At 38.1% G+C, this 12,500-nt stretch overlaps 2 protein-coding genes across 2 annotated transcripts in view; both read left to right on the forward strand.

Annotated features, from left to right (window-relative positions):
* The window catches only part of rpgrip1l (RPGRIP1 like), a 24,319-nt gene extending 20,825 nt beyond the window's left edge, over positions 1-3,494 (forward strand). Inside the window, exon 25 of the mRNA XM_072911856.1 lies at positions 2,991-3,494. Coding sequence (XP_072767957.1) covers positions 2,991-3,115 — 125 coding nt within the window. The 3' untranslated portion in view covers positions 3,116-3,494. The remainder of the gene's footprint in view (positions 1-2,990) is intronic.
* A 122-nt stretch (positions 3,495-3,616) lies between these two features.
* nox5 (NADPH oxidase, EF-hand calcium binding domain 5) overlaps positions 3,617-12,500 on the forward strand; it is a 17,849-nt gene continuing 8,965 nt past the window's right edge. Inside the window, 1 exon segment of the mRNA XM_072911857.1 lies at positions 3,617-3,625. The gene's annotated coding sequence lies outside the window, so the exon portion shown is untranslated.

The following is a 12,500-nucleotide window of genomic DNA, read 5'->3' on the forward strand; positions in this document are numbered from 1 at the left end:
ATGGGAGCTTGTTCCACTGTTTCACAGTCTTTGAAGAGAAAGCAGATTGGGCCAAGGCTGTCTTACATTTTGGGATACTACCCTTCCCTCTCGTAGTACCTCTGGTTACTCTTGCGGCCGTATCTGAGGTCTGATGGACACAATCTTTGAGTGGAGATGGAGCCAAGTTGTGAACAATTTTGAATATATGAGATACATTTAAAATGGTCAAAAATAAGCATATTGTATTTGTTTAGAATAATGCAGTAATTATATTTTGGCCTTTTTTTCTCCAGAATTTTCAGGGCGTGTTTGCATATGGATTCTAATGGTTTAATGGTTGTTTAGTTTGCTTGAGACCAGCTGGTAATACAACCAGAGAAGTGTGACTTAATCATTGCACTTTACTAGGTTTCAGCTGCCTCGACGGAGAGCGAATTTCGTATACAGTTGAAGGTGGCTAGATTATACTTAAGTGTATTTGTCATGTTTTTTGATTATTTTTTTTCAATCGAAGGAGGGTTTTTTTCAATCGAAGTATGAGTCCTAGGTATTTGTACTATGTAACAGTTTGTATAGGTTTCTGGTTGTTGGTGAAATACATAACTGCACTCTTTACAATGTTCAGGGTAAGGCAAGAATCAATATAGCAATTTAGCTATACTGTCAATGGCTATGTAAGTTTGGCTGCAGCTTCTGCCATGTTCTTTCAATTAGTGTATTTGATGGTATCATCAACGAACATTTGTATTTTGACATTGTTATACATTGTAGGCAGATTATTGATGTATACAGTAAAATGAACTGGACCCAGATTAGAACATTGAGGAAGTCATGTAGTGCATGGTACTTAGGTGGAGCTGGCTTGCTTGATCCTCGGTGTTTGACTGCGATCAGTTAAGTATGAACTGACCCAGTTTAAGGTGTCAGAGGATACATTCATTTTGGCCAATTTGTAATAAAGTGTCATGGTGGACTATGTCGAATGCTTTACGGAGATCAAGAAAAATGGCTGCTACAACCCCCCCTTTATCAAGTGACTGTTTAATGTTTTCGATTAGATGGCAGCATTCTGTACCTGTGATCCACAAGTTGCTTAGCAACAACCTTTTCTATTGCTTTGGTTTGAACTGGGAGGATGCTGATTGTTCTGTAGTTACACCTACTCAGTGGCCTAGTGGTTAGAGTGTCCGCCCTGAGATCGGTAGGTTGTGAGTTCAAACCCCGGCCGAGTCATACCAAAGACTATAAAAAATGGGACCCATTACCTCCCTGCTTGGCACTCAGCATCAAGGGTTGGAATTGGGGGTTAAATCACCAAACATGATTCCCGGGCGCGGCACCGCTGCTGCCCACTGCTCCCCTCACCTCCCAGGGGGTGAACAAGGGGATGGGTCAAATGCAGAGGACGAATTTCACCACACCTAGTGTGGGTGACAATCATTGGTACTTTAACTTTAACTTTAGTTGTAAATTGTGGTTGTATCTTTGGATATAATGATTGGAATTATTATTGCCTGTGTTTGGGAAATTCCTCTGCTGGATTGAAGAAGTTTTGTTAATGGTGTGGTAAGAGTTTTTGATGGTGACTGTGAGAAGCCCCTAAATATTTTTACTTTTGGAAGTTCACAATCCAGGGAGTATTTTTGTTATCCCCGCTTCAACAACAGGTTCCAGGTTCAACTCTGGGTCATTTGATGTTTTTTTTCGTAGGTGTGTACTGGGGTGAGGCTGTGACCTAGTTCATGTAGAGAGTTTATACATCCATCCATCCATTTTCTACCGCTTATTCCCTTTGGGGTCGCGGGGGGCGCTGGAGCCTATCTCAGCTACAATCGGGCGGAAGGCTGGGTACACCCTGGACAAGTCGCCACCTCATCACAGGGCCAACACAGATAGACAGACAACATTCACACTCACATTCATATACAGTGCTTGTTTAATTTATTTGCTATTTCTGTACTGTTTGTACACAGTATTCCCTCGTGTTGGATTTGCTCTATTTAATTTTTCTGGTGGTCCCTAACAATTAGTTTATTGATCGCTTGCCACATAATTTAGTGGTTTCCTCTGGCTTGTTTAATGATATTCAGGAAGAAGTTTGCTTTGGCTTTGCGAAGTTCTGATTAATTCCTTAGACTTGTGAGTATTAGGCGGTCAATGTTCAAGTGAGATTTGAGGTATTTGTTTAAGGCAGAGTCTCTATTTTCATTAAACCAGGGGAGATTTGACTTTTTGTTGAACTTGCTACGTGCCAATTGTACATACTTTGATATAGCGTGGTTGAGCTTTTATTACCCCTTCAGCTGTATGCTCACAGTCTGTGCTAAGAATCATATTGTCCCAGGTGATTTGTTTCAACTCATTTCATCATTGTTTTATGGTAATGTTATAAAAACTGAGCTACCAGGTTATTTCGACCGTAAACTCTATCGTTGTTGTTTTTACAGCATATTACTGTAAATGGGAAAATAGTAAGTGGTAACTGAGCTGAAATAAAACCATGGTGCCGTTGTTCCATTTGCAGTAATATGCTGTAAAAACAATAACCGTAGATTTTAAGGTAAAAAAAAAAGGCAACTCAGTTGCCAGAATTTTACCGTAAAAAACAGTGGTACTATTTTCCCATTTACAATAATATGCTGCCAAAACTTTTACCAAATCTGTTGTCTTTTTTATAGCATACAATTTGATTGACAACTTGCTGTGAAATCATAGGTCAAGCAGATATTTAAGTTGTTTTTTTTTAACAAAAAAAACATGTTTGGAATGATAATATAATATTTGTTGCTCTGTTACATAATATTAATGTTTAAAAGATTTGCAACTGAATGCATTTTTTCTGTAAAAAGTGAGAAAAATTAAGTACATTATTGACGCATATTATTTCCAGGCTTTTGCGGGCATTAATGAATGATTTGGCGGGCCTTGAGTTTGACACCTGTGGCTTAGTCCATTCATTGTAAGTATAATTAAAAACACTACATAAATGTATTTTGTGCGTGTTGCAGTTATGGAGGATGGAGGCGAGCTGGTGGGCTCTCTGAGCGTGTCTTTTGAGGGCCTGGAGATACTGCACGCCATCATGGAGGAGCCGGACGCCGAGCAAAGTGTCATCTCCTCGCTGTTACGGTGACATCGTCGTCGAGCCAATGAAAGTCCTGACTGACATTGGTCGTATGATAGGCAAGGACATAATTTCACCTGAGGTGTGGCTATGGTCAACTGTCAGACTGCTAGTAAAGAATGTAGTCTGTGTGACTGAAGGTAGTTAGGGTAGGGAAGGAGTGCTATAGTTCCTCCCCCGAGGTACAAAACTCCCTGCACTGTTGTGCGGTCATGTGATACATCACACACTTTGTTAATAGGGTTAAAATGTTTTTTAAAAATCAGCTGCCAACAAACAGCTCCAGTGTGACTTGGCCTTGGTGCTGATTTTGGTCTCATGACCCATGGGACCAAGTCGGTGAAGTTTTTTTTTACAAATAAATATTTTCTAAGTGAAAATGAAATCACATGTACGACTATGGAACCTGTGTTGGGAGGGGCCGGGTAAGTGATGGAGGGAGGGAGGGTGCTTGTCACCTCCAGCTGACGATGAAGACGGTCCGTGGCAGCTGAGGACGAAGACTTACGACAGCAGCAGGTAAAACCGCTTATAGTTTCTATTTTCGTTATTAACATGTTGTTAATAAGATCTGTTTTATTCTCACGTGGTCCAGGCTTACCTGTTCAAGAGTGACGTGGTCAAGACTTGTGTTTTCCAGAATGGGGTGATCCATTCCAAATTGATGTCCTCTAGACGGACATGGTCAAGAGTAGACTCACGTCTTCTAGACTGACCAGGTCTAGACTTTTGTCCTATAGACTGATTTTGTCCAGACCGGTCTTCTAGTCTCACCTGGTTCAGACTTACCTGTTCTTGGCTGACATGATCCAGGCTTGTGTTTCTCGACTGGCATGGTCCAGAGTCATGTCTTAACACTGACCTGGTCCATAGATGGTTTCAGTTAACATCTTTATTCTGTCACTAAATACATATTTTATCCAATCTGTAAGGAGAATCAACTACCAATTGCCATGTTATTGATCATGTTAAGCATTTTAATCTAACTATAATATCTAAGTCTACAGTTTAAGGGAAATCAAAAGCAGCAAAATATACATTTGGCATAGACACAATCTTTCTTTAAAAAAAACAGACAAAAATCTAAGCACACTTATTACAGTATCAAATCATTGCAAGAAAGTATATTAAATTTTGAGTTGTCATCCCATTTTTCAAATTTAGTAGTTCCACCTCATTGACCATATGACACTAGCCCACTTTCTTTTAGCCCGATGTAATGTGTTATTTAGAAAATATATGTTCTTGAAAAAATGTCAATTTGATGTTGACGCTGGTGTTGTTGTTCGGGCAGTGTTTATCAATTCAACAAAAGCGTTCAACACCATAAATCTTTATTAACAAAGCTGTCCAATTTTAATCTGTTGAGGTAATTGTTGAACTGGCTGGAATCATATTCGGTGTTGAGAAATAAATGTGTTTGTGTAAAAAATGTGAAATCACCTGCGTCTTCACCAGATATACCTGGACGATGCTGTTCTGTAGGTCGAGGCATGCTAAAAACAAGCAGAACGCCGCTATCTGGCTGCAATGCTCCCATTCGCACCTTCGTGTTGTCAAGTCAATGTGCATGTTTTTCTGAAAAAAAGCCAATCATTTATATTGATCCAGATGTATCTGTGCTTGGAACAAGACCTAAAGTAGTCCAATATTTTAAGTATTTGGGAGTTTAAAGTCCTCAAAGCAGCAGGTTAAAAATTATTCAAATAAAATTTAACACATTCAATTTTGGATCTATTAAAAATAATTAAAACAACAGTGATTTGTACTTTTATTCAATTATTTTGCCCTTTTTAAATGACTGTATTGAAAGCTGCAGATACTTGACAAATAAATTAACCTTTAAAATAGTGGAAGTTACTCAAAAAAACAAAAGTACTAGATCAGTGAATTCTCAAACTGTGGTACTAATTGTCACGACTGGGACTATGGCGTGGTTTGTTCTCCCGAGTTGCAAGTGATTTGGACCAGACATGGCGTGAAGGTGAATACATGATTTATTTTAACACTATATATCAAAAAGGAACAAACGAAAAGCGCGCGGAGGTACAAAACTAGGCTATTGAAAACAAAACTTGCACATAGGCAGAAACTGTGAACAATCAAACAAAAACACTAACTGTGGCATTAATAAAAAAACTAAAAAAAACTTACTTGGCATGGACTATGAAGTGCGCAGAGGTAAGAGTGTGACAGGGGTATGAATCCGGGATGTCGCCAGGAAGACAAACTGAAAACAATGAACTTAAATACTACAGACATGATTAACGAAAACAGGTGCGTGACTCAAAACGTGAAACAGGTGCGTGACGTGACAGGTGAAAACTAATGGTTGCTATGGTGACAAAAAAGAGTGCACAATGAGTCCAAACGTGGAACAGGTGAAACTAATGGGTAACCATGGAAACAAAACAAGGGAGTGAAAAGCCAGAAACTAAAGAGTCCAATAACTAAACAAAACAAAACATGACTAATACAAAACATGGTCACACAGACATGACACTAATGGTACAAAGGCTCCACCTAGTAGTATACCAAAGAATCAATTGATTAAAGTACAGTGTTTTATTTTCCTATATTCAAACACTGTGTTACTGTTCAATATGTGTGTAATATTACAGTGGCCAAAAATTCTAATTATACTTGTTAAATAAAACATCTTCCTTGTTTTTAATACATTCTTACGCCTACTACACTACTGTATTTTAGTGATGAGTGGTACTTCAAGAGCTAAGTTACTTCTGAGTTGGTACTTGGTGAAAAAACTTTGAGAACCACTGTACTAGATAGAAGGTGCACCATGTAACACGTTGGATAGAGAAATACAGTAAACTACTCAACTGGGAAACTTGAAATATGCTGTTTAATTTCTTGTATACAAATGCTCAATGGCCTATATCACCGTACCGCTTCCTGTCGAAAACTTTGTAAAAAAGAAATTAGATGACTAAATCCAATGTTCCCCGGGCCCAGAGGGATTTGGTGCCGTTTAGAAAAAGTGGGCAAGTCTCATTTTACACAAACATGGCGACTTGTCCAGATTGTACAGCTGGGATAGGCTCCAGCCCCCTTGAAACCCAGAGAGGGACAAGCAAATAGACGGGTGGGAAAGGTCATTGTGTAGAAGTGGAACTACCTTTCGCTGCGCTGCAAGCCTTTTAAGGTATGTCTCTCCCAGCTTTGCCAATCTAGTGACTGAAATGTGGTTCATACACTAAATTGAATCATATCAAATCGTTCATACACAGTTCGCTCCTCCTGATCCAAAGCCATCTAGGGCTCTCTCTTCTGCCTCCATGGTGGCCTGGATGGCCTTCCTTTTCCCAGCACCTGTGATGCCAAGTAGTGTGAACACCTTGCACAGTGAGCGGCCAGCAAAGCCTCTACACCCCACTTCAATGGGCTCACAGCGTGCCCTCCAGTCTCCTCTTCGGCATTGTTCGACTCGCTCCTGGTACTTTGATATATATATATGTATATATATATATATATATATATATATATATATATATATATATATATATATATATATATATATATATATATATATATATATATATATATATATATATATATATATGTGTATATATATGTATATATATATATATATATATATATATATATATATATATATATATATATATATATATATATATATGTATGTATATATGTATGTATGTATGTATGTATGTACAGTCGTGGTCAAAAGTTTATATACACTTGTGAAGGACATAATGTCATGGCTGTCTTGAGTTTCCGATAACTTCTATAACTTACTTTTTTGTGATAGAGTAATTGGAGCACATACTTGATTGTCACAAAAAACATACATGAAGTTTGGTTCTTTTATGAATTGATAATGGGTTTACTGAAAATGTGACCAAATCTGCTGGGTCAAAAGTATACATACAGCAATGTTAACATTTGGTTACATGTCCCTTGGCAAGTTTCACTGCAATAAGGCGCTTTTGGTAGCCATCCAAAAACTTCTGGCAAGCTTCTGGTTGAATGTTTGACCACTCCTCTTGACAAAATTGGTGCAGTTCAGCTAAGTTTGTTGGTTTTCTGACATGGACTTGTTTCTTCAGCATTAGCCACATTTTCTCAATGGGGTTTAAGTCAGGACTTTGGGAAGGCCATTCTAAAACCTTAATTGTAGCCTGATTTAGTAATTCCTTTACCACTTTTGACGTGTGTTTGGGGTCATTGTTCTGTTGGAACACCCAACTGCACCCAAGACACAACCCCCGGGCTGATGATTTTAGGTTGTCCTAAAGAATTTGGAGGTAATCCTCCTTTTTAATTGTCCCATTTACTCTCTGTAAAGCACCAGTTCCATTGGCAGCAAAAGAGGCCCAAAGCTTAATACTACCACCACCATGCTTGACGGTAGGCATGGTGTTCCTGGGATTAAAGGCCTCACCTTTTCTCCTTCAAACATATGGCTGGGTATTGTGGCCAAACAGCTACATTTTTGTTTCATCTGACCACAGAACTTTCCTCCAGAAGGTCTTATCTTTGTGCATGTGATCAGCAGCAAACTTTAGACAAGCCTTAAGGTGTAGCTTCTGGAGCAAGGGTTTCCTTCTTGCATGGTAGCCTCTCAGTCCATAGCGATGCAAAACAGGCTTGACTGTGGACACTGACACCTGTGTTCCAGCAGCTTCCAATTCATTGCAGACCTGCTTTTTGGTGCTTCTCGGTTGACTCTTAATCATCCTGACCAATTTTCTCTCAACAGCAGGTGATAGCTTGCGTTTTCTTCCTGATTGTGGCAGTGACAAAACTGTGCCATGCACGTTATACTTACGAACAATTGTCTGCACAGTTGCTCTCGAGACCTTAAGCTGCTTTTAAATGGCTCCAAGTGACTTTCCTGACTTGTTCAAGTCAATGATTCGTTAAAGGCCTCACATTTTCTCCTCCAAACATATTGCTGGGTAGTGTGGCCAAACAGCTCAATTTTTGTTTCATCTGACCACAGAACTTTACTCCAGAAGGTCTTATCTTTGTCCATGTGATTTTAGATGAAACAAACATTTAGCTGTTTGGCCACAATACCCAGCAATATGTTTGGAGGAGAAAAGGTGAGGCCTTTAATCCCAGGAAGACCACCCCTACCGTCAGGCATGGTGGTGGTAGTATTATGCTCTGGGCCTGTTTTGCTGCCATTGGAACTGGTGCTTTAAATGGGACAATGAAAAGGAGGATTACCTCCAAATTCTTCAGGACAACCTAAAATCATCAGCCAGGAGGTTGGGTCCTGGGCGCAGTTGGGTGTTCCAACAGAACAATGACCCCAAACACACGTCAAAAGTGGTAAATGAATGGCAAAATCCGGCTAAAATTAAGGTTTTAGAATGGCCTTCCCAAAGTCCTAACTTAAACGTGTGGACAATGCTGAAGAAACAGGTCCATGTCAGAAAACCAACAAATTTAGCTGAACTGCACCAATTTTGTCAAGTGGAGTGGTCAAAAATTCAACCAGAAGCCTGCTAGAAGCTTGTGGATGGCTACCAAAAGCGCCTTATTGCAGTGAAACTTGCCAAGGGACATGTAACCAAATATTAACATTGCTGTATGTATACTTTTGACCCAGCAGATTTGGTCACATTTTCAGTAAACCCATAATAAATTCATAAAAGAACCAAACTTCATGAATGTTTTTTGTGACAATCAATCACTCTATCACAAAAAAATTTAAGTTGTAGAAATTATTGGAAACTCAAGACAGCCATGACTTTATGTTCTTTACAAGTGTAAGTAAACCTTTGATCACGACTGTATGTATATATATATATATATATATATATATATATATATATATATATATATATATATACAGAGGTGGGTAGAGTAGCCAGAAATTGTACTCAAATAAGAGTACTGTTACTTTAGAGATTTATTACTCAAGTAAAAGTAAGGAGTAGTCACCCAAATATTTACTTGAGTAAAAGTAAAAAGTATGTTGTGAAAAAACTACTCAAGTACTGAGTAACTGATGAGTAACATACACACACATATCATATATATACATATATACACACAAACATATATATATATATATATATATATATATATATATATAAACACACACACACACATATATATATATATATATATATATATATATATATATATACACACACACACATATATATATATCTATATATCTATATATATATATATATATATATATGTATATATATATATATACACAGGCACGTGCACACATAGGGCCCTATGGGTGCTTGAGCCCCTGCCCTTTTTTGCCTCGTCTTAAAAAGTGCCCTCTGCCTGTGTGTGTGTTTTTTTTTTCCTTCTTTAAACAACATTAATAAATTCCTGTCAGGGATGTAAAAAAACTAAACAAAAAAAAACAGCGGTACAAAAACTCCACGTTTTCTTGTAATACCGGGTTGTTTGAGCCTGCCGCTTCCGCCAGAGAGAGAGAGAGAGAGAGGGCGAGTGAGTGAGTAAGTGAGAGGAGAGAGAGCCAAGTTACTGCGCCTCTGAGGAAACGTGACAGTGGAGCAACTTGAACCTGTGATCATGGTCTAGTCGCCGTCCACTTATTCAGCATCTATTATGGGTAATACTTCAGAAAAACGCTGTATTATTCTATTATTAAATGTGTCAGCTTCTGTTTTTGCTGGACGTCGGAGCACGGCGCATCAATTGAGCACGGCACATAATTTCCGCACAGAGCTGAGCAGTTCGTGCGGGACAGGAAGTAGTGTACAAAATACAAAATAAAACACCGGGTTAATTTTCTAAATAAAATGCACTGTGTTTACGGCGGATCACATTTCTCTCACAGTAGAGGTTTAGATATAAAGTTTATTGTGACTTTGCTATTACTGTGTGGGTTAACAAAATAATAATAATAATAATGATAATAATAACAATAATAATAAGAAGAATAATGATAATGATAATAATAATAATAATAATAATAATAATAATTATTATTATTATTATTAATAATAATAATTTCAGCATTCTGGGGATATAAGATGTAGGTTATCTGTTAGGAATATTACCATCTGTATTTAAACTTGATTCATGTTGATTATGCCTGCAGCACAATGCCAAAAAAAGAAAGGATACAGAAAAGGAAGGAGAAGGAGCGCCAGGAAGCAGCTAAGGGTAGCAGACCTCTTAATGCATGGCTAAAACCAAGTACTAGCACCAGAATTCAAGAAAGACCACAGACCTCAGAAAGTGTCACACCTGAGAGAGAGGCAGATACCTTAGAACAGGGGTGCTCATTACGTCGATCGCGATCTACCGGTCGATTTCGGAGGGTGTCAGTCGATCACCAGCCAGGCATTAAAAAAATAGTCCTAAAAATGAGCGATCATAAATCTTCACTATGACGTCACTTTCGTCACTTGATTGACATTCACGGCACCCGAGGGTCTTCTGAGATGACGCTGGCTGCTGCCAGCTCATTAAAATTACAGACTGGAAGGCGAGAAACACTTTATTTCAACAGACTCTGGCGCCGTACCTGTCGTCAAAACTCCAAAGACCGACTGCACAGTTGCACAATAAAAGCTCTGCTTCATCCTGCCTGCGCTACCAAAATAAGAGTCTCAGAAAGCTGGCGTGCACAAGCTAGCAAGCTACGGAGTTAGCCGCCAATGTATTTCTTGTAAAGTGTATACAAAGGAGTACGGAAGCTGGACAAATAAGATGCCAAAAACCAACCACTTTCATGTGGTATTGGACAGAAAGGAGGACTTTTTTTCTCCTCCATTTGAAAATGCGGACGTTATCATCACCACTGTCTGATTCCAATCAATGCAAGTCATCAGAATCAGGTAATACACCAACTTATATTCTTGTCTTCATGAAAGAAAGGAATCTATATGTGTTAAACATGCTTGTATTATCTTTAACCACCTTTAAGTTGTTAACAATATTAACTATATGTGTTAAACATGCTTGTATTATCTTTAACCACCTTTAAGTTGTTAACAATATTAACTATATGTGTTAAACATGCTTGTTTTATCTTTAAACACCTTTAACTTGTTAACAATATTAACTATTTGTGTTAAACATGCTTGTATTATTTTTAACCACCTTTAACTTGTTAACAATATTAACTATATGTGTTAAACATGCTTGCATTATCTTTAAACACCTTTAACTTGTTAACAATATTAACTATATGTATTAAACATACTTGTATTATCATTAAACACCTTTAATGTATTAACAATATTAACTATATGTGTTAAACATGCTTGCATTATCATTAAACACCTTTAACTTGTTAACAAAAACATATTTCATAAATAAGTAAATATAAATTATATATATGAATGAGGTAGATCCCCACGACTTGATCAATTGAAAAGTAGCTCGCCTGCAGAAAAAGTGTGAGCACCCCTGCCTTAGAAGCAACACTCGAGAGAGAGGAGGAGGAGAGTGTAGAAGCAACACCTGAGAGAAAAGAGGCTTTAGATGCAACTCCTGACACAGAGGAAGCCATAGAAATCCCGGTAAATGTTGGAGAGGAAGAATCCACAAGAAGGGAGGCAGATGATACTACTGCAGAGGAAGCCATAGATGAGGGGGGAGTTGAAGGAGCTACACTCAGAGGCCTATGCACAGAAGAGAGGCTGTCTGACCTCCTTCTCCTCTCCATTGAAAAAGACGTAGTCATAAATCACAATAATGTGATCAACATCTACAGGGACATGGCCCCCAGAAGGTTGCTGCTTTAAGGCCCCCAGAAGGTTTGGCTACTGATTGTGCACTGATTTCACAGCATTTCATGGAAGCCCTGAATTTACATTGAGGAGCATATTTGGGTATGGGTGGCCTCCATCCTACAGACCTCTACTGGCCCCTGGTCCATATTTTTGGCTCTGTATTGCGTTTCAGTTTAGTCTGAGTATTAAGTGAGAAAGCCCATAAGTTACAACTTGATGGTGTTTTCATCAAGTTAAGGGAAGAAGGACAGATTTTCACATTGAAGTTTTTTCCATTTGGGTATTTATTTTTGTATTTTTTTCAAAGTTCATGTTGCACTGTTCAATGTTCAATATTAAAGTGCTTATATTTAACAATAAATAGCCTAATAATAAACCAGTGTTTTGTTGCTTTTCATGTCTTCCAAGCCTATGATAATGTGAATTAACTCATTATGACAATAATTTGTTGACACAAAATAAATGGCAATCACTTTTACCTACAAAGGACACACAGCTAAGTAGTTAGCTTCCTATTAGCAAATTTAATTTTACATTAATTTCCATATTGTGTTAAGGACCAAAAAAAAATTTCCTGCCCTTTTCTGACTTTGAGCCCCTGCCCCTCTATAATCATGTGCACGTCCCTGTATATACACATATATATATATATATACATACATTGATAT

Source organism: Nerophis lumbriciformis, linkage group LG29 (assembly GCF_033978685.3).
Source record: "Nerophis lumbriciformis linkage group LG29, RoL_Nlum_v2.1, whole genome shotgun sequence".
Lineage (NCBI taxonomy): Eukaryota > Metazoa > Chordata > Actinopteri > Syngnathiformes > Syngnathidae > Nerophis > Nerophis lumbriciformis.